This window comes from Calliphora vicina, chromosome 2 (assembly GCF_958450345.1).
Source record: "Calliphora vicina chromosome 2, idCalVici1.1, whole genome shotgun sequence".
NCBI classification, from domain to species: domain Eukaryota; kingdom Metazoa; phylum Arthropoda; class Insecta; order Diptera; family Calliphoridae; genus Calliphora; species Calliphora vicina.
In genome coordinates this window covers 7,081,394-7,105,100 of record NC_088781.1, presented here as the reverse complement: position 1 = coordinate 7,105,100, position 23,707 = coordinate 7,081,394, and the positions used below count along the sequence as shown (strand labels likewise).

The following is a 23,707-nucleotide window of genomic DNA, read 5'->3' as shown; positions in this document are numbered from 1 at the left end:
GACCGGTTTTCGTATGGTGTGACCAATCCAGTTCCATTTCGCCTTTGTATTTCAGTAGTTATGGGGGAGTGGTTCGTTTGATGCCAAAAGACTCGTTGGATTCTTCTAAGGCATTTGTTTGTAAAGAGCTTCCAATGCATCCCGAAATAGTCACGGTCTGGTGGGGATTTTGTATGGGGATGATGTGCCATACAGCTCATTCCACATTGGACATTCTATTCGAGCTACACCTTCACGTCATTTTACGTGAAGGTGTAACTGTCCACCGAAATCGAGCGAATTGTCCCCGTTAGACTTTTTCTTGTGGAGTTTTCTTAAGTCGCAGGACTATGCGAGAAAGACTCAAACCACAGCGGTCCTCAAAGCCAACATAAACCACGTCATCGATAAAACTTAGCCTGATTTATGAGCCAGAGTCATGGAAAATTGGACATTTCGAATGCGCGCCACCCATCAAAGTCGCGGAGAACGTTTGCACATTGTTATATTCCATACATAATGACATCGATAAGTCTTTCAAAGGAATAAACACACATTTTGTTTTATTTAAATTTAAAGATGGGAAGTGATTAACAAAAGACCCTTTATTCCAAAAAAAATCATTGATTTGAAATAATGAAGGAATATTTTTTGAGCAGATCTTATGATTTTGATTTTGACACGGAAGACAAAGATCGCCCAGGCCAGCCAAAACAGTTTGAATACCAAGAATTGGAGGCATTACTCCATGAAGATTGATGTAAAACTCAACAAGAGCTTGCAAAATCAAACAGGAATTTCAAAACGTTTGCAAGCAGCATGATTCATCCAAAAGCAGGGAAATTGGATACCATACGAATTGAAGCCGAGAGACCTTGAAAGACGATTTTGTGTGTCTGAAATTATGCTTGAACGCTATAAAAGAAATGATGAAAAATAGAGCCATTACGATAACCCGAAGCGTAAGAGTTCGTAAGTGAAGCTCGGCCAACCAGCCTAATCGTCACAAAAGCCAAATATCCATGGCAATAAGACAATGCTCTGTATTAGGTGGGAGCAAAAGAATCCTATATATTATGAGCTGCTGAAATCTGGCCTGACCATCACATGGAACCTAACCGAACGCAACTGATTTGAAGCGAGCATTGGCCGAAAAACCACAAGAATATGTGGCCAGACATGAAACCGTAATATTCCATCATGACAACGCTAAGACACATGTTGCAATACCTGTCAAAAAGTATTTAGAATGAAGCGGTTGTGAAGTTTTACCTCTCCCGCCCTAAAGTCCAGATCTTGCCCCGTACGACTACTATATATTTCAATTGAAGCAGAACGCTCCCTCTGTGATACGCTTCACTTTGGAATAGAGTATTCGATATTGGCTTGATTCGTTCTTGGCCTCAAAAGATGAGCAGTTCTTTTGTCGCGGATTCCATATATTGCCAGAGAGATGGTAAAAGGTCATAACTAACAATGGCCAATTCCTTGAATAAATTTATATTGGACAAATGTTTCAAAATAAAAGTTAAACATTTTGAAAATTCCCGCATTTTTAAATCATACACCCAATAAATTTGAAGAGGATTTGTGTCAATTATAAAAAGTGTTCGAAAAGGGGTCACTGAATGCAGCCATAGTGGTGGGATATCTGAAATAAGTCTGGGATTCCAATATTTCTTTGTTCTGTTAACAGTAAAATAGGCAGTGCTAAAATTTGTGGTTTTTGTCTGTGCTAGTTAAATTCCAATTTATCTTCACACTCAAGATTGTGCAAATATATTTCCGTTTTAATGAATTCCTTGAATTAAAGACAAATTACATAAATATGTATATTTTCGTAACATTACGGCCTAATATTATAAATTTTGATGTGATTTTTATTAAACTTATAACCTTCTCACCATATTGAAACGCAAACCCCCTACAAAAAATCCAATTAAATCGTTTTTTTTTTTTTTGTTTTTCTTCTGGCAAATAAAATTTAAAGAGCATGATTTTTCAACCATAATCCACCGAATAATACGACATTTAAAAAACACTCTGGAGACAAAATGTGTCAGCAACATGTCAAACTGCTTTACAATGGCATTCCATACAACACAAGAACTACAACAATATCTCTTCTTCTTGGACTTTAACTACTTTTTTGAAATTTTTACTGATTTTCTTCTTTTTATTTGGTTTGTTTGTTTGACCAGCAATAATCATCATCAACATTAAATTGTTGAGCAGAGAATCTTGTAAACCGCAAAACAATGCATTCAAAACATTCAAAAATGGCGGACATGACGAGGATATTGATGTTCATGATTACGATTGCAATGACAACATGCACCAAAAACTAAGTAGAGGAAAAAGAGTTTTTTTTTGTTTTTTTTTTTAGTTGGTTGGTTCAAATGTAATTTATTTGCATGTGCTGTATAAATTATATTGTTACCAAATCTCTTCATTCGTTTTCAATTTGAAAACAAAAAAAAACGTCCAAACCAAAAGAAGAAAAAAATGCTATCACAAGTTGACGGATGCGCAAAATAAACGATGAGATGATTTTAAAACGATACACAAGTATGCAGAAATGTTTTCAATGAGTAAATCAGGAAAGATTAAAAACGCAATGCTATATATTTTTAGGATTGCAGTAGTAGTCAGTGGTGGTAGTGGTGATAAATGTAAAAGAATTTTTCGTATCCCTACATACATATTTATATATTTGGTTCTAACATACCTAAAACACAGGGAGCGTAACAAGGGTTGTTGGTAAACTAGGCTCCAGTAATATGTACTGGTAGAAGTGCCATGTTTCGAATCACTTTTCACATGGATTTAATGTATATTAACCGCTTTTTGGGAAGTCGACATACATTTGATCAAATGAAAGGCAATTGCTTCCAATCAGGAGGGGTTATTATATAATTGGATTCGACAAAATAAATCATAGTCATTGCTTTGCTTTATAAACTTGAAACCTCCAGAGCATTTAAGCGGATGACTTATTAATTAATTGTTTTGAGTGCTTACTGAAACAATTAGGAGACGACATAAGAAAACTCACAATGTCGTGGTAGAGAATGATCTAATTTTTTGCGGATGGCCATTGAGCAGCTCAGCAAGAACATCTACGTTTATTCGTTTATGACAACTTACAACTGTTGTAAAATAATCAATCGTTTTCCCAACCATTCGAAGTATTGAGTGTTCAAAACTCAATTGTTTGAGACGACCGATGAAGTTCCTTTTCACTTTTGTTATACCCGGAATAACAAAATATTATTTGTTATTCCGCTTGTAATTCCTGCAATAATCATGTGTGATTATCAGGGAAACCAAAATATGCAAATGCATGTTTTTTCTGGTGAGTCGAATGAGCACATGGATAAGATATTTACACGTTTCATAACTATTTAAGAATTTTGGCATCGATTTATTAGTGCATATTTTTGCATATTTTACCCTTAAATTCATATTTTTGCATATATTTGTTTTAAAAGCATATTTATGTCATATATTTGCGTTTTTAGAGCATATTTTACTGTTTAATAGCATATTTTGACTTTATCAAAAACAAGTTTGGTCTTACTTATTTTTCTCTGTTGTGTTACAGGTTTTTACCTCCTTTGTTTAAAATTCAAAATTGAAAAATAGATGGCTTTTCACCAAAAAAAAATGTAAAAAACAAAATTTTTTTTTTTAAATTTAAAAAAAATTAAAAAAACAATTCGAAAATTTTTTTTTCAAAAATTTAAAAAACTGAAAAAAAAATTTGTTCACCTAAAAATATTTAAATTTTTTATTTTGAAGTATAATTTGGTGAAGGGTATATAAGATTCGGCACAGCCGAATATAGCTCTCTTACTTGTTTTAATAAAAAATAAGCACTATTTTAATAATAGCGCCATCTAAATATCAAATTTTAGTTCTAATTCAAACTTAACCGTTCTAAGTGTTAAAGAAATATTGTCTTTTAAATTTGCTCCTGTAACATTAGTTGATGTCTAAAGAACATTTTCTATGTATAAAAATGTTTTCAGATCCAATAGACAACGATTTTTATTTGAAAATTTAAGTAAATTTTTTTTGGTTAAAAATTATGTAAAAGTTTGTTTTTTTAAGAGCATATTTTTTAAATTTTAAGAGCATATTTTAAAGTTTTAACTGCATATTTAAAGCGCTTAAAACGCTTTTTTTAGAGCATATTTTCGGTTTCCCTGGTGATTATACTCGTATGAAGTAATATATTCTAGATCCTTATAGATAGAGGAGTCGATTGAAAAATTGTCGAATGTTGAAATCAATTATCCGAAGTCTTACAGTAACTGACAGAAATGTATCATATAATATGATCCCGAAACAGCAGATCTGTTTCAAGATTACTTAAAACAGATCTGCTGGAAATCTGTCTGGAATATATCTAAAAAAAATCAGATAAGTCGGTAGATTTTTAACTAAAAATCTTTATGTTCAAATTGGATTTTTATAAAAAAGCATCATAAAATGATCCGAAGTCTCTTAAATGCACAGTTTTAGCAACGGATCTCATTAATAAAAAAAATGGATTTCACACTTGGGTGTATGACTAAAAAATTGGGGATTCTTTCAAATGCTTAGCTTTTATTTTGTTAGCTATGATCTTTTCCCATCTTTCTGGCAACATATGGATTTCCAGCCAAAAGAACTGCTCATCTTTTGAGGCCACGAACGAATCGAGCCAATATCGGAGAGAGCGTTCTGCATCGATAGAAGCAAATAGTAGTCAGACGGTGCAAGGTCTGGACTATAACGCGGGTGAGGCAAAACTTCTCAACCACTTCATTCTAATTTGGTTTCGATTCGGCTGGTTGGCCGGGCTTCATGTAAGACCTTTTACGCTTCGGGTTATAGTGATCAATTTTATATCGCAAGTAATGATTTGATCAGTATGACAACAATCTTCATGAAGCAATGCCTCCAAGTCTTGGTCTTCAAACTTTTTTAGATGCCCTGGGCGATCTTTGTCTTCCGTGTCAAAATCACCAATTCTCACCATCTCTCGCACGTTGAAACCTTCGAAACATATTCGCCATAAGCTTCGGTGTGCTTCAACGGCATAAGTTATTAAAGAAAAAAACCGAGTTCAGAAGATACTCCAGTTTTGAAGTTATACACCCAATATTTTTCACTAATAAAAATAGATTTCACTAAAATCAGGATTTTTATTTATAAAAAACATTTTTTTCAAAACAGTTTTCAACAAAAACAACAATTTTTCATCAGAAACTCCAGTTTTCCAAAAAAAAAACCTATTTTTCATCAACATCAATATTACCCTATATTTAGCTCGACTCGAATGACCCTAGATTCATGATTCTTTATTTATTGTCAACCATAAAATAAATGGGATTAAATATAATTTGAGAATAAAAAATTACGTTATTTTAAATTAAAAAACATAGTACCATGATTCAATAATTGTAGAAGGCAGAATCACTAGGGAGTGTTTTCAATATTTAGCCCTATAACGTCAAAATTTAATTTTAATTTTTTTCATATTTTTTTTCTACTGAGTGTACCTTATATTGTTGTATCATGCATAGTACCAAAAAAGTAAGATCGTCTTAACTTTTCCAAGCTTGATTCATGCAAGACATGTCCAAGCATGTTGCAGTTTCACAAAAACTCACATGACGATCTTGGAATATCAGTCTTTTCAGATCACCGATGTTTTCCAGCACAACAATAGATTTTTGTCGATATTCATTTTTCTGTATCGAATGATAGATCGCGATTAAATTCGGAAAATTAACCAAACAAAGTGACAATATCGAGTTGATCGGGTGTGCAGTTAAAGAAAGAAAGTTGAAAACACGTCGTAAGATATAAAATTTTCATGACTCTGTAAAAAGCAATAATTAAAAAATCATTCAAACTTTAAGAAACTGCTGTCGAATGTTAAGTATTTACTAGGGTATTCAATCGATTAACCGTTAATCGGTTAACCGATTAATTTTGGACGGTTAACTGTTTGAAGAATTTAAAATTTCCGAATTTTAAATAACAAATAAACCGATTAATTTGTGTCGGTTAACCGGTTAACCGAAATTCCTTTTTTTGCACTTTAACATATTTTTTGTATTTATTTTTCCGTTTCAATTCAATAACAAGTTTCAAATTAAAATTAGATATAAATCCATTAAACATGTTTAGTGAGTATAACAACTGAAATATTTAATTTACATGGATTTGAAACTTTGTATTTACATGTATAGACGAAACTTTTTTTTAAATGAGTCTTTTATCAGAACTAAACGAAACTATTAAAAGTATTAAAAATCTAAAACAATCCAAAAAGGACTCCAATGGTATAACTAAGGATTTTATATGCTTAGAATAAACTGAAAAAAAGAACTGAGATATTGAATATTCTTTATCATGCTTTTGATTTCTCCAACATATACAATCAGCGAGAGAGATTTTTTCCAAGAAAAGTTTTATTAAATCTAAAGAAAAATATCGTTTATAAGGAAAACATTTAAATTATATACATTTTTTAAAAGATTATTTCAGAAGATATCACTAAAACGCTAAAAAATACACATATCGTTCATTTACTGCAACAACGTCATAATTCAAAAAAAGTCGTTTCGAGAAAAACGTCTTTGAATATTTTATGACATTTTACAATTTCTTAAATAAATTTTCAAAAAAATTATGCGATTTCAGAAATATAAATAGTAGATGTTAATATCTTTCTAATCTGTATTTAACCCAAATTTTTACTTATCAAATATACGAGAAAACATGAAATTTAATTTTGATGTTTACAACAAAAAAACACTCTCTCTCACACAAAAAATAATTGACTTTTTTGAAAACTGATAAAACTATATGAAAGATTATAGAACAGCGCAGAGTTATGACATTGTTGCAGCAAATAGGAATGTTTACAAAAATATTCTCAAATACCTTATTTGCTGTTTTTTTATGTTTTTGTACACAAGATTCGTTGTTGTATTTTCAATTTAAAATGAAAATAAAAATTATTCGGTTAATCGAACAATTTTAAATTAACCGATTATTAACCGAATAAATCTAAACCTCGATTAATTATTTGCTCGATTAACCGATTAAACCAGAAACCCGATTAATTGAATACCCTAGTATTTACTATATACACCGGTATATTCATATATCAAATAATAGGTACAAGATCTAGTAAGATCGAAAAACAGGCCTATTGGAAGACGTTATAAAAGCATTTTTTCCAAACTTTATCCTACAATTGAAACATGATCACTGAAGGCCCTCCACACAACCCCCTCCGTCTACATTTAAGAAAAATCTTTAAACAAGTAGTAAATACAAGTTAAAGTTCTACTAAGCAGGAAAAATACTTAAAACAAATAAACAGAAACAAATAAAACTAAAGCTAAAGATATGCTAAACGCTATTTAACCGCTCTCATGCTAACGAATACGAGATGACGACAACGACGATTTCAAGATGTTTGCTTGATACGAGTATCTTAAAGATAGAAGTTGTCTTTTTGAAAATATCTTTCCAAGCGATTTAAATGACAGATGAACGATTTAAATGGAAATACAACTTTGGTTTTTATTTTTTTATTTTTTTTGTTTTCCTCTCTCTCACACACACACACACAACATACACAAACAAACAAACAGCCAGAAAGATATGGAAATAATTACAAGTATTTGTTCTAGGTTTAAAACACTTAAGGATTGAATGAAGTTTTGCATCTTGGGATGGGAGATTTGCTAGCAGTCAAGTCAGTCGTTTTTCCAAAGACAGTTAACTGAACATTTTTTTAATTAGTCGTGTACGAGAAAAATGTAGACAAATTCTTCAGATAATCTTAGTTAGTAAATATTTCCACAATACGTAAAACTATTTTACACACACAATATCTAAAACTACTCTACTACTTCTCTACTCTACCTACCTACCTACCACTTTAGAGAGATTCATCACATTTTTTTGTGTGTTTGGAGACGGGTGAGTATTTTGGTGTAAAAACACACTTTAAATGGACTGGCGAATAAAGATGGGAAATTATTGCATTTTAGATGTCCTTGTGGTGACTTCTTTTTTGGAGTTTTCTGTACATTATTGACAATGCGTAACAAAGCAAAAGTAAAATGCCAATCATTTACGTACTATTTTATGTGAACAGTTTACAATGTAACCAAGAACTCTTTAGGCAGTTCAAAACCAACATTAAAGTTTAACAAAAATGTAAAAGAAAAAGATCGACTGACTATTCAAGCGGCCACACGTTAAACCTCCAGAACGGCATGTCACACTTACTGAAATGTGTCTTTTGACACTGTTTTTTTTTTTTTCTTTTTTGTCATGTTGTGGAATTATGTTTGTGTGTCCATGTTTTTTGCCTTTTGTTGTTGGACGATCTTCAAAAGTTTGCTGCACTGTGCGCAGCACTAAAAACAAAAATAGTGCCGCAAAAATGCTGTGAAACAAATCCCATGGGAAACGTTAAGGTTGGCATCAGGAGATTAGTATAAAAGCGTAAGTTTACTGCATGTGTTACTCCACTACTTGGCTTTGTTTAATATGCAGTGCAAATAAAGAGTAGAAGGGCATTCTTAACATTTTCAAGAAGGTCATTTTCCTTTTTTCTTATGTTTTGATTTCATTTTCACACTACAGAGGCAGCCACAGGTATGAGCGACAAGTAGCCATACCTTAAAAGATTTTTAAGCAGCTCAAATATTTTTTTAAGTACAGGAAAAAACAAGACTGATTTCTGGATTTAAGTAAATTAATTGGAATAGTTTCAATAAAATTAACAACTCAAATTGGAACAAAAATACTATAGAATTATGCTAATTACATTAAATCGTTGAAGTAATAACTTTCTCTTTTCTGCTTTCAGGATACCGAGAAAGTGCTTTTGCATTTGCCATATCCGCTGCCGGGGTGGCACACAGTGTGGCTCGTGCCTGCAGCCAAGGACGTTTAATGTCATGTGGTTGTGATCCTTCGGTGAATCGCAAAACCTTGAACAAAAATCTACGCCAAAGTCTAGACAAGGAGAAGAAACAATTTCTACAGTATCTGGAGACGAATCAAATCTTAACGGCCGAAGATGAAAAGAAATATGAACGATCGAAAATTGCCAGCCGTTGGAAATGGGGTGGCTGTTCGCACAATATGGATTTTGGTGTGGAATTTTCAAAGCTTTTCTTGGATTGCAGAGAAAAGGCAGGCGATATACAATCAAAAATAAACCTGCACAATAATCATGCTGGGAGAATAGTAAGTAAATTTCGGAAGAAAAGAAATATATTTGAATTTTAGCATGACAAAATATTGATTTGAAAAGGAAAAGTAATTCTGAATACTGAAATAAAGAAGTATTTTGGTAAATTCCAATATTTACAAAAGGAATTATATTTTTGTACCCTTCATCGTGAGTTTGTCATTCCGTTTGTAATTTCTACATATTTCATTTGCGACCCCACAAAATATATACATATATTCTGGATCATTATCGATATCGGAGTCGATATGGCCATGTCTGTCTGTCCGTTTGTATGTTGAAATCAACTTTCCGTAGCCCCCAAATAGCTCATATACGTGATACATACATCAATATATCAGCTATAGACCCGGTTCGGTTACTATTTAATATCGAGAAAATCGACCCACAAATAGCTGAGATATAAGGAAAAGACCAGGACAACCTTATTTACTATCTATATCTGGATTACTAAGTATGGATATATAATGATAGATATTTCAAAGACATTTGCAAAGACCTATATTTTGGATCAAAATCGGGAAAAATATTTTTTAACCATAATTTTGTTTAACAAATAAATTTGTTTGTCTAACAGTTTATTCACTAAAAAAATTAAATTAAAAAAAACATTAGAAAAAAAACAAGTAAGAGAGCTATATTCGGCTGTGCGGAATCTTATATACCCTTCACTTATACTTCAAAATACAAATTTTAAATATTTTTAGGTAAACAAAATTAATTTTTTTTTAATTTTTGTGGAAATGTTCGAATTGTTATTTTAAATTTTTTTTTTTTAAATTTAAAAAAAAATATTTTTGTTTTTTTTTTGGTGAAAAAAAAAATTCGGTTAAAAAATATTTTTTCCGATTTTGACCTATTGTAGGTCCAACTTACTATAGTCTATCTATCATTAGATATCCATATTGTCTATATTAATGGCTTAGTAATCGAGATATAGGTCAAAAATCGAGGTTGTCCTGGTTTTTTTCCTCATATCTCAGCCATTTGTGGATCGATTTTGCTGATTTTATATAGGAAACTTCTTGAAAGCATGTCTGACAGAATTATTGGAGATTTGGATCACGAAGATATCTGGGGTCTTCAGAAAATTGATTTCAACAGACAGACAGAAGGACGGACATGGCTTAATCGACTCCGCTATCTATAAGGATTTGTGAAAAATCCTGGAAATTACAAACGGAATGACAAACTTATATACCCTTCTCGAAGGTGGCATGTAATATTCCATGATGGTAAATTTTTTGATAGTGTTTTGACATATTTTTTCTAGAGAGACTTGAAAATCTTTATGCTGATCAACTAGGTTCAAATTAACTACCATTCTTGGATATGACGTTTCACTAGGTTCTCAAATTCAATCGTTGTAGGTCCTTCGAATCAGTTCGTCTTCGAATTGTTTGTATTAAGACAGGAACAGTAAGGAACATCTGGGAACATTGAGTTTAGTTGGTTTTCCGAAATCTATTGTTTATTACTTTGAGGATAACTTTGTACGGGTCAATGTATTTCGCTGTTTTCCGAATTCAATCATGGTCGTCGTGATTGGTCGTCGATGCCTTAATTAAATCATGATATTCGTTTATATAGAATGAATTTTCCATTTCGAATTGGTTACATTAACACAACAAAACTGTTTGAATCAGTTCGCTTTGAATTTTGGTTTTGAAGGACCATCCTGAACCGCCATGTTTTCCTGGTTTTTCGAATTCTATCGTTTTTCACTTGCAGATGGCCGAATTTAATCATAGTCGTCATTCGCCCCAGACAGTTGTATCCTAAATCAGTTGAATTAACTCAAAAGTAGTCAGAGTAATTACTCCCTTTGGCGTTTCGCCATGAAGGGAACATCCTGAGCAACAACATGTTTCGATGGTTTCCCAAATTCAATAGTAACTAATTTTCGTTCGTTGAAGAAAGAATTGTTTAAAAATTTTGCAAAAACTATGGATAAACTCAACTTCAGTGTGCGGGCACCATATCTTCGGCTTTAGGTGATGAAGGACCATCCAAAATCAGTGTGTTTCGTTTGTTTTCGGAATTCATCGTTTCACATAGTTTCCGAATTATATCATTGTTCACTTAAAGATGATTTCGGCATTCAATCGTTTAGTTATGAATAACCTGCATGGGACACAGTATTTCGCACTTTTTCTTAATTCTATCCAATCATTTCAAGTCAAAGTATTTCACTGGTTTTCAGAATTCCACCATGGTCGTCTTATGCTTCAGGCTGAATTTCGTAAAGGATTTTCAAAATTAGTTGGCTTAACTCAAAAATATTGTGCGTAATAACTCTCTTTCGTTTTCCACGATGAAAAATCATCCTGAAAATCACTGAACAGAGATACAGATCGATGTGAAAACGAACTGATTCAACCCTATTGACCGAACTCCAACATTTGAGGTGACAAATCATTCGCTTGGCAACAAATTTGTTTGCCACAACGGATCCGATTTCTCCGTGTGGTTTTCCAAATTCAATTGTAATTATCGTTTGCTCCAGGATGAATTATGTAAAAGTCTTTTAAATCAACAACTTATCAGTTTATAAGGACCATCCTGAGCACTTTGTTTTGTTAGTTTTCCGAAAGTGATGAAGACTCATCCTGGGAAAATTGTGTTTAGCTGGTTACCTATATTCAATCCATATCTTCCAGCTGAAATTGTCTGAAGATCCACCAAAATCTATTGAATTAACTTGAAAAATCTATATCACTGGCTTTTCGAATTCAATCGTGACCATTGTACGCTCCAGGATAAATTTCACGTAATTGCTCCGATTATCTCGTTTCGTCTTTCCGGGTATCCATATTTGTGTTTACTCGTAGTCATCATGCACATCAGAACGTGAAGTTTTTTTTCAAAATCATATGGATTTATTAACTTATATCGGTTTTTTCGGTGGTTTTCCAAATTCAATTGTCTTTTCCTCCTTGAATAACATCGTAACGATCGTCAAAAATTGGTAAAATAACCACAATAAAAAAGACTCAGTATCTAACAATAGCTCTTCGTTCCTAAACATTTAAATCAATTGGTTGTCTGTTTTTCCAGAAAACCATCCATGTAATCACCAAGTCTATAGAGAAACATGAAACGGTTAATTCGGTATGGTGCATATCAAAAGATCGGCCGATAGGCAATAGTACTCGTAGCTTCTTGTCCCTATTTTTTATTTTTAAGACAAATATTCCCGGTAATTGAATTGGGCCTTATCCTTTACAAATATATGCAAAGGTTGAATATGAAAAATTGCGTCATGGCAAAGATAGGGCAAGTTCGCATGACCCCAGATGGATATGCAAATAAGGCAATAAACAAAAACATAGCAGTGACCTATTCCAGCAGTCATAAAGTATCCTTGTAGCCATTCTGCACAGAGAAAACAGATTCGTGATAGCAACCGAATTTGTTGCCAATCGAATGATTGTATCTTAGTGACCGAATTTTACAGTTGTGACTACAATATTTTGTAAGGGGTAACTAAAGTTTGGTTGCCTCAACTGAAATTCTTATTTATCAACTAACTTTCTGTTGTTAGAACAGACAAATTCTATGTGTGCAACCGAATCATTCGATTGGCAACAAATTCGGTTGCAATCACGAATCTGTTTTCTCTGTGTGATAGTGCAGGATACATGTCTATTCCTGATTACGAGCTTGTCCAGAATAATCCCAGGGTTTTTAACCTTCATTGAACTATTGTCAAAAAGATTTTAGTCGTCTTGAAACTTTAAAAACCTTTTTGTTAAGAAATTTCTTTAAAAAAAAATAAATTTTTTCAGGCCGTTTCAAACAACATGGAATTTCGCTGTAAATGTCACGGCATGTCCGGCAGCTGTCAGTTAAAAACTTGCTGGAAATCTGCTCCAGACTTTCATGTAGTCGGCAAAGTATTAAAACATCAATTTCGGCGAGCTCTACTGGTCGATCAGTCAAATTTAGGCAATGGAGAACCCATAGTGGTGCTAAAAAGATCACGTAATAAAAAATCCAACAACGGTATTACCAATACCGAACGGACCAATGAACGACACGAAAGGCCCTCGAATACAAAAGTGAATACGGAAAAGAATGCTCAAAGATCTGCCCGGAAATTAGAGACATCACTGTTCTACTATCAAAGATCACCAAACTTTTGTGAGAAAGATCCTTCAGCGGATATTTTGGGTAAGTTTACCGTTACACAAAAAATACATAAATAAATAAATAAATATAATTATATTATTAAGTATTAAGTATTACTATGTTGTTGTGCATTTAATTGGCTGCAAACACCACTTAATTAATAAATGATTAATTGAAAATGCTGTTATTATTACTTGCTCTTGCTGATAACAAATTGCCAACGAGAAATACATTTAATTTAAACGTGCAATATCATGCTAATAAACACTTCAATTGACAGGCTTATTAATGAAATATGCAAAACAGTTTTTGCTTATTTTTTTTTATTATCCCTCCACTCCTTCGGTCTTCTGACGTTCTCTTCATTTCGTATTCGCTGTAATAAAATGTGTATAAAAACAAAATGAATGTGAGGCGCGCAGCACAAAAAAAAATACAAAATTAATAAACACCTCTTGGAAGCGGGTAAAAATATACATAAATAAATGCAAAAACACACAGCAACAACAAATTAAAACTTTCAACACCGATTTAACATTAATTTTTTGTAATATTTATTTTTCATTTTTTATTTTTTTGTTTTACACGACCCACCACTCTGTAAATGCTCACATACAGTCATACACACCTCATAAATGGCGTTCGTTATAAATAAAGATAAAAAAAATATTCAGCAAAAGTAAATATACATACAGTTGGCAAAAAATATAATAAACACTCAAAGAAATTGTGGGGCAATTTTTGTGGATTAAAATGGGGTCACAAATCTAATAATTTCAGTTGCTCTCTGTGACACTTTAGGCCGTTACCACCAGCCAAAGGACCTTTTGGTCAGCCTTGCAGGTTGGGCTCAAGCATGAAGCTCAAATTCCTCTGTGGTGAGATATTAAAAGCATTCCTTTGAGCTAAGGTCCCCAAAGAAATATCGTGCTATGAGAATCCCAGTACGTGCCAGTCACAGAGTATAAGCTATGAGGTTTCTAATGATATGAAGACCACAATATCCAGTAAGTAATCCTGTAAGTGGCGGCATGGTGTAGTTGTTAAAGTGCTTGCCTACAAAACCAAGCACACCAGGTTTAATTCCTGGCAGAGGACAAAAAATTTAAATCATGGTTTTTGAATTCTTAAAATTAACCTCCCTCTAAACAATCCATCAAAGAAGCCCCCTGACCACTCCTCCACCTGGAAAAGAGGATAGCATCATGGAAAAGGTCAGGAAGCCAGCCACCCCCTGGGAGAAAAAAGGTAGGAATAAAAAATCAGTAAGGTTCCCCACCACTACACCAAATACACAGAGGGAGTTGTTTCTAGGCAACGACAGATGGCAGCCCCATTATTCTAGACCAGCTATAGTAAACCAATCATCTACTTAACTGGAACAACAAACGATTAACGAAACTGACACAAAGCAATAATAACAATAGATTGGATCCTTATGGCAACATCATACATGTATCCGAGGACCCGCTACAGCAGACCAATCATCTACTTAGCTGGAGCAACAACCGTTTAAACTGATACAAAAAACTAACAATGAATCTAATGGCAACATCTTACATGGAGACGCACAATACCCCAATAATTAGGACAGTGCAATCTACATGGGAAATACGCGAAAAAAACAACTGCAACAATTCATATAAGATGGAGATGCTTTGTGAAAGCCAAATGCCCCCAAGTCGGGTAAAGGAGAAAAAAAATCCTGTAAGTGTCCAAAGATCGCCCAATGGGCAATAGCCCATCTAGATCTCCTATCGCAAAGAAACCCAGAATCCGGTCTTTTCTCTGACATATCCATTAAGGATGCCAAAGAAGGGTTTCGGACCCACAGAACTTCCAACATTATCTCATACTTGATCGATCACTTCGTGCCACCAAGTCCAGTTGAACCTCAAATCCAGAACAAATGTTCCAATTGGTTGCATTAACACAACAACTGCGTTTGATTCAGTTCGCTTTGAATTTTGGTTTTGAAGGACCATCCGAAACCACCATATTTTTCTGGTTTTCCGAATTTTATCCTTTTTCACTTGCTGATGACTTTGTTTAAGGAAGGACCAATCCGATTCAACATTTTCCTAATTTAGTCTTAATCGTCGTTCGCTCTTGAAAAAAATTGGGGAATTGTATCCTAAATCAGTTGAATGAACTCAAACTTGACTGCGTAATTACTATGTTTGGCGTTTCACCATTAAGGGAACATTCTGAACCAACATGTTTCGGTGGTTTTCCGAATTCAATTGTCAATTTCGGTCGCTGCAGGAAGAATCTTGTAAATATTTTGCATAAACCAAGGATTAACTCAACCACAGTGTGCGGGCAACCTATCTTCGGTTTTAGATGATGAAGGAGCATCCGGAATTCAATCGTTTAGTTATGAAGAACCTGCGTGGGACACAGTATTTCACACGTTTTCCGAATTCTATCATTGATCGCATGAATATAACTTCGTTGAGTATGAACCATTCCGAGACAAAGTATTTCGATGGATATCAGAATTCATAAAAGGGATTAAAAATTAGTTGAAATATTCTCGGTAATTGAATTGGGCTTTTACATGCCTCATTCTTTACAAATATAAGCAAAGGTTGAATGTGAAAAATAGCGACATGACAAAGCTAGGACAAGTTCTCATGACCCCAGAAGAATATGCAAATACGGCGATAGACCTTATTCAGTGAAAAAAGAGTAAAGTATCCTTATAGCCATTCTGATAGTGCAGGACACATGACTATTACAGCTTACAAGTTTGTCCAGAATAATCCCAGGGTATTTAACCTTCTCAGAGACCTATTGTCAACAAGATTAAAGTCGGATTGGTAAGTCTCATAATAATCCCAGGGTATTTAATCTCCTCAGAGAACTATATTCAACACGTTCCAAGTCATCTTGATAATTCTTGAGGAACTTGTTGGATGGTTTCTCCGTTAAAACAATAATTTGGAATAATGCACTATCATTATCTACTATTACAATTGGGACCCATCATACATGTTTACTTCCTCTAAATAGTCCATTAATATAGGAAACACTGTACATTCCAGCCAAACGTAGATTTGATTTCATTTATTGATACAAATTTACAGTACTCTGAATTTCTGTTTTTCCCAATTCAAAAACATTAACACAATTTGTTGCTTTATAGCAAAAATTTCTAATATATTCAAATAATCATCATATTTTCCCAGTGTACACACAAAGTACATCTCGATATCTACTAAGAAAATAAAAATTGAAAAAATTAACAAAAAAAAAAAAACAAAAACTCGTAACTCATGCTGTTACTGTTGCAAATTGACAGATTGCAGTTTAAAAAAAGTGTTAATTATTTAATAATAAATTGTATTTTATTTTATATTTCATTCATGTATTTGTTATTAAAAATTAAATGCAATTTGTTGCTGTATTTTTTTATTTGCGTTTAATTTAATAATAAATAAACGCTATTTAAATTTAATATGCATTGGCTGAGAAACAGACAACAACTACAAAATAAACAATCAATCGATCGACCGACCAACCAAAAAGGCAGTTAATTAGTCAGTTAGTAGTTAATAAATTGTTTTTATTAAGTAGCTAAATATTGTTTAATTTATTAAACATTAGATTTAGTAGCCTTAATTGGCGGTTGATTTAAGATGAGAAAAGTTTCTAAGAAATAATATTTTGGATGATTTTAAAATAAATTTAGAAATTAATAAAGTCATAAAGGTATTTACGGACGGCAATAATGAATATTGTATGACTTAAAAAAGTTTTTTTTTTTAAAAAAAGTTTTTGCTTTTATAAATTTATTCAAAGTATTGCTCATTGTTAGTTATGACCCTATCTTTCTGGCAACATATGGATTCCGATCCAAAGGAACTGCTCATCTTTTGAGGCCAAGAACAAATCAAGCAATATTGGATACTCTGTTCCAAAGTGAAGAGTATCCCAGGGTGAGCGACTATAAAGCGAGTGAGACAAAACTTCCCAACCACTTCATTTTAAATACTTTTTAACAGTTATTGCAACATGTGGCCCAGAGTTGTCATGATGGAATATTACGGTTTCATTTCTGGCTGCATATTCTTGGCGTTTTTCGGCCAATGCTCGCTTCAAACGAATCAGTTACGTTCGGTACGGGTTCCCTGTGATGGTCTGGTCACAATAATAGGACCCTTTTGCTCCCACGAAATTGCCTTGCGCCATGGATTTTTGGCTTTGATTTCACATACGATCTCTTACGCTTCGGGTTATCGTAAAAGATTCGTTTTCGATTTTGCAAGCTCTTGTTGAGTTTGATAACTATCTTCATGGAGTAATTCCTCCATGTTTTGATCTTCAAACATTTTTGGCTGGCATGGGAGATCTTTGTCTTCCGTGTTTCCGAAACCTATCAGAGAGTCCCTTAAAGATATCAATTTCCTCCTAGAACATTGTTATGTTAAAACTATAAATAGTCCCTAACCCCAAATAAATAGTCACTGAACCAGTTCCATGATGATTCCCTTTGCCTTTAGGCAAACTAAGTAAACTCATAATTTAAACCTTCCAAATTTATTTTCTAACTTTTGGAAAAGTATACTTATATAGAAATTTGCCAAGCGTTGCTAAAGATGCGAAACGTTTCAAAGTATTTGCTGTTACTTAGGTAATGCTATATTAATGGTATTTTCGGTCTGTCCTAAATTTAATTAATAAAATTCACAAAAAGATATCAATTATAGATATCAATTATAGAAAATATTTTTTTTATTATTTTTATAATCAAATTATTTACTGAAAACATAGCTGCCACAGCAGATAAACATTTCTAAGCATTTGTTTAATATTAATGACTATTAGTTACAACCAAAGTATACCAAGTTTTTAAAATTACTCTCCCACATATACGGGTACCGTGTGAATTCAACACCCTTGTGAGAGAATTGAACACATCAAAATACTTGAAATTTTAACTACTATTTACCGACTAAATAAAGACCGAACCACGTATTACACTTCTACACAATATTTTACGAATTTTTTGAACACTTTGCAGGACACTTTTATTCCCGAAACCCGTTAATTTTGCTCAAATGAAAAAAATATTTTTTTATATATTTTTGACACATAATTTTCTTTGTGGTGAATTTAATTTATAGAACAGAGTTTAAATTTTTGGTATTGGAAATAGAAGAAAATTGAAATAAATTAAAATTTAAACATTTTTATAGAACTCTGTTTGTCTGGTGAAAATTAAAAAGGCACCAACACATGTACATTTTTGTTACTAACACATATTTAGACTTAGGTACTTTTTCACTAACACATGCTTAGAGTTAGGTACTGCTGTCAAAGAGTTGGACTACTTGTTATACTTTGGTTACAACATTTTAAACTTTTTATTTAAAAATTTTTAAATTTTCAGTTCTTGTAAAATCAATTAGGTACAAATTTTTTCTGTTATATTTGCAAAAGTAAACAAAACGATGTAACGGAGAAAGAGAGTAAAAAAAGTGATGCCACATCTTGTTTGTTTAGTTGTTGTTGTGATTTACAGTATAACAGTGGTGAATATGAAAGCAGGGAAAGTTGTTGTCTTCGCTAATTTGGTGTTTATAACAATTATTATTTATGTTATAAAAAATAGGTGCTTGTGTCATCCAATGCAAAGCATTTGCAACAAAATAGTAATTAAAATTAGTGTTATATTATATCCATCAAGGGGTGCTTTAGTTTAGTCCGTTTAATTTTCTACCTTAAAATATTTTTTGATTTTATGTTACCACTTATGGAAAGATTAACTTTAAAAGTATTTGTTTATCAATAATAAATAAATTAACAAATGAAAATAATACGTAATCGAAATTTAAAACTTTGTTTTTATAAAAGAAAATATAATATGAAAAAAATTCACTGAGGGGGTGCTTTAGTTTGGCCGATACTGTACATAAGTGTAATGAACTAATTCAGCATTAAGTGAATTCGTTTTAAGTAAAATCCTTTGAATGAAGCTAAGAATTTAGGGCCTTATATTCTAAATACCGGCGTCAAGTAATAGTTTTATATAGAAAACAAAAATCAAAAATTTAAAAAAATTGTTTGTTTTCGTTTTCATTAAATATAAAAAATTAAATCAACTCCAGAATTTGTATGAGTTGATTTATCTTTTAAAAACAATATAATTTTCATGAAAAAAAAAATATTTTGTACATAACATATCCCAACCTAGTCTTTAATTCCAAAAAAAAAAACTCAATATTTTATAAACATTTTTAAAAAAGAAAAACAATCTCAAGTAATGCTTGTCATAATAATTTTCCTTTGTAGCCTGCTAATCTTAAGTATAATAATATTTGCACTTATGCAACATTATTTTCATTCCTTTAAAATCAAATTCGTCCCTGAATACAAATTTGGTAATAAAAGGTACTCGACCGTGCGTTAAATCGTCAAAATGAGAATTAAACCGGCAAACCAATTTGTGTGCAAAATAAATGTCTTTAGTGTTTCTTTTAGCCATTTTCTTTGCAAAACATTCTTAATTTTACTTGTATTCAAATGATGTAGAATCCTATTCCTAACAAGACTTGCCAAACTTTTATAATTAACAAGGGATTACTTGCAAATTGCAACTGGAATTTAGTGTCCTTATAAAATCCTTATTTTAGTAACCAAAATACCAAAAAAAAATCATTTCATTTTCTTTAAATAACATGTTTGGAATCTAGAAAAACAAATCGTGAAAATCTCAACCACATTTAAAATTTGTTTGGAATCTGTTTAATTAATTTGCTAACGAAACATAACCATATTTGGTTTTAGACACTCTTTAGCTGTCATTTTTCATCTTATAAGTAACAACCATTTTAATTATTAATTATGTTTGTCACTTAATTAATTGCAATGACAGATTAACATGCTAAACTCCTAAAAAACAAAATTGTTTTCAGTAAAACCTGTTTAATTAATTTGTTTACGAAAACATAACCATATCTGGCTTGAGACACTCTTAAGCTGTCATTTTTTGTGTAGACACTGGAAAAATAAATAATTGTCAAAATATGGCATGAAAAATTTATAATTTAAAAAAAAAGCTAATTAAAACTTGATATTTCCATAATTTAGATATGATTTTTTAGCTGTACATATAACAAAATAACTAAAATTAATAACAAAATCTAAATAAACTGAACAAAAATAGTGATGCCAAACTGTGCTACACGAATAATAACGGATATAGAAATGCCAAACTGTTGCAGTAGTAAAATGTAAACAAAACAAAGAAAAGTAATGCCAAACTGTAATACAACTGAAATAAAGGAAATAGAGATGCCAAACTGTAATTTGTATTGTATTAATTGTGTCTAGGATAGATTTAGCTAAATTATGGTAAATGGCTGTACTAAATAAAACAACAAAACAAAAGCCGTTACATTAGTTACTTTAAACTGAATTTTAAATATTTTAAAAACAAAAAATTCAAATGTAACATTAAATTGAATTAAAATCATTGTATTTTTGTAATAAACTCAGCTTTCTTTTCCATTACAGGCACTGTGGGTCGCAAATGCAATCGTAATAGCACTTTAAGTGATGGTTGCACATCTTTATGCTGTGGCCGTGGTTACAGTTTAGTTAAGGAACGGCGAGCCGAACGTTGTCATTGTAAATTTCAATGGTGCTGCAATGTAGAATGTGACGAATGTCATGTCGAGGAATGGATTAGTGTGTGCAATTAAAACAAAATGAAAATATAAACAAACTAAAACAAAACCCCAAACAAACAAACACAATCAACTTAAATTCTACAAAGACTTTTTTACATAAATTTAATGCAAATAATAATAATAATAAAAGAAAAAAACAATTTACAAAATAACAACACTTAATAATATTAAATATTATTTATAATTAAATCATAAATTTATGCTTCTAAAACAAATAAGTAACAAAAAAACCCAGTTGATTCGCAATATAATGATAATGATCTAAAGAGAAAAATGTCCTTGTACGTATGTAGGTGTCTGTTGTAAAATATAGTTTAGATGAATTTTACTTTTTTTTAAAAAAAAAATACTCGTATTATTAATTATTTTTATTTATTTTTTTCCTAACTTTAAATTTAAAACAAATATGTACTCTTAAAAATCCCTAAAAATATGTAAGAAAAACAAATAAATCTGATTTTTTTTAGTTGTAAATATTGTATTGAAAAAGAAATCAAATAATAATAATAAAAATAAAATAAATTTAATAGTAATATGCTCTTTAAAAAGAAAGGTTTTTTTAATATTTCAAAAATTTTTAATTTTATAGCAAATTTTAATATAATCCAAATTAAATTTCTTCCATTTTATTTTTCTCTGCTTAGAGAAGACATTTCTAATTCAATTAACCTTTTAATGGGAGCCTAGCGTACAATGCACCACAGTTTTACTTTTCATAGACTGTGGGTGGCGGCACTTATTCGTTTCTATTCTTCTTCTGTGCATTTTTACCATGACAAAAAGTGTTTAAAAACATGTAAACTATTATGTAAGGCTTCATTTTCGGGGTATTACAAATGCTTAAACCTCTTTCATGTTGTGTTAACATTTTCAGTTGGCTTTTGGCAGCTTGTTAGGCTGCACGTTCGGTCGGTTAAACAAACAAAAGAAATAATCAAGTGAAAACAACAAACAAAGTGTAGTGTGGTGAATAAATAGTTGGAATTTAAAATAAATATTAAAAGGTGAAAAAAGGATAATGATAATAATTAGAGACTGCAAAATGAACTGTGGTTTGTGGATTTACAAATTAGCAAACCAAAAATAAGAAATAAACTAATTAAACAAAATAAGGATACAAAGGATAATGGGCAAACAAAAGAGTGAACAGTTTTAAATCAATTTTAAATTTATTTTGAAATTATTACTTAAAATTAATGTTTTCGTTTTCAAATAATTTTAATTTATATCGAATTGAGTAAAATTAAAAACAAAAAATATTTTTTATTTAACAAAAAAGTGGTCTAGTTTAAAAAATTATGATTACTGTACATGGTATAACATCAAAATATCAGGACTCATCAAGGTTCTCAAAAATTTTCAAAACTTTATTTATACTGTTAGATAGAAAATAATTACATTAATTAGGTGCATGGTGCAGCAATTCATACTTCTGTTGTGGGCAAAAGTGGCAAAAGTCCTTTTCATTTCTTAACAGAAATGGTGCAATAATAAAAAAATAATTCTAAGTTAGAGGGAAGGAACTGAGATTCCATAAATCACATTTAGAATTTGACATGAAATTCAAGAATCCCCAATAAGATCTCAATGTCAAAGCAATCATTAAAATAATCTTAGGAATCTTGTATACTCTTCAACAGAAGCAGACCCTACCTCATATATTGAAGCAGACCCTTCCTCATATCTGTATTGCCACTAAAATGTTCTTTTTATAATGCGAGGGATTAATATGCCACTAAAAAAAACTAAACTATATTCGACTGTGCGGAGTCTAGTATACTCTTCAAAAGAAGCAGACCCTACCTCATATATTGATGTTCCAATCATGTATGTAAGTAATTTGGGTACTTCAGAAATCGATTTGAACAGACAGACGGACAGCATTCCTCTATCTTCAAGGATCCAAAATAAACATATAGGGTAGCAAATGAAAAATGTGGAAATTACATACAAAATCATAAAATAATAAGTAAGAGAGCTAATTCGGCTGTAAATTATATAACCTTCACCAAATTTTACTTTAAAATAAAATTTTTTAAATATTTTTAGGTAAACTAAATTTAAAAAACATATTTTTTACATTTTTTTACTTTATTAGTGAAAAAATGTTATGGCAAACAATTTTTTTAATTTTTGGAAAAAATATTTTTAAATTTAGTGAAATTTTTTTTTTGTTTTCTTTAAAGTTTAACTTTATAACCTTCAAATTTACTGACGTTAACAATCAAATTTGACCCGAAGAATTTTTGCCAATTTTTTTTTTTAAAAATTTTCTTTTTATAGAAATTTTTTTCCAACTTTTTTTTGCTAAAAAAATTGTTGCAATTAAATAAAATTCATAAAATTTCAAAAATATCAACCACTCACTTTTAGAAAAAAATAAATTTTAATCTCAAATGACCCGAAGGATCCTATGAAGATTCTAATTTTAAAAAAAATTTAAATTTAAAACTGAAAATATTTAGAATTTTTATTTTAAAGTTTAATTTGGTGAAGGGTACATACCAGAGCTGTAAATGAATCACTCATTTTTGAATTAATTCGCGAATCATTCACACAAAAAAATGAATTGAATGAAATTTGAGTCAATTCAAATGAATTTGGTAAAAATGAATTGCAATTC

At 31.3% G+C, this 23,707-nt stretch overlaps 1 protein-coding gene across 1 annotated transcript in view; it reads left to right on the top strand.

The window, feature by feature from the left end:
- Wnt10 (Wnt oncogene analog 10) overlaps positions 1-21,184 on the top strand; it is a 69,907-nt gene extending 48,723 nt beyond the window's left edge. Inside the window, exons 4-6 of the mRNA XM_065499276.1 lie at positions 8,870-9,252; positions 13,045-13,429; positions 20,909-21,184. Of these exons, the coding sequence (XP_065355348.1) occupies positions 8,870-9,252; positions 13,045-13,429; positions 20,909-21,096 (956 nt within the window). The 3' untranslated portion in view covers positions 21,097-21,184. The remainder of the gene's footprint in view (positions 1-8,869; positions 9,253-13,044; positions 13,430-20,908) is intronic.
- Positions 21,185-23,707: the final 2,523 nt, after the last annotated feature.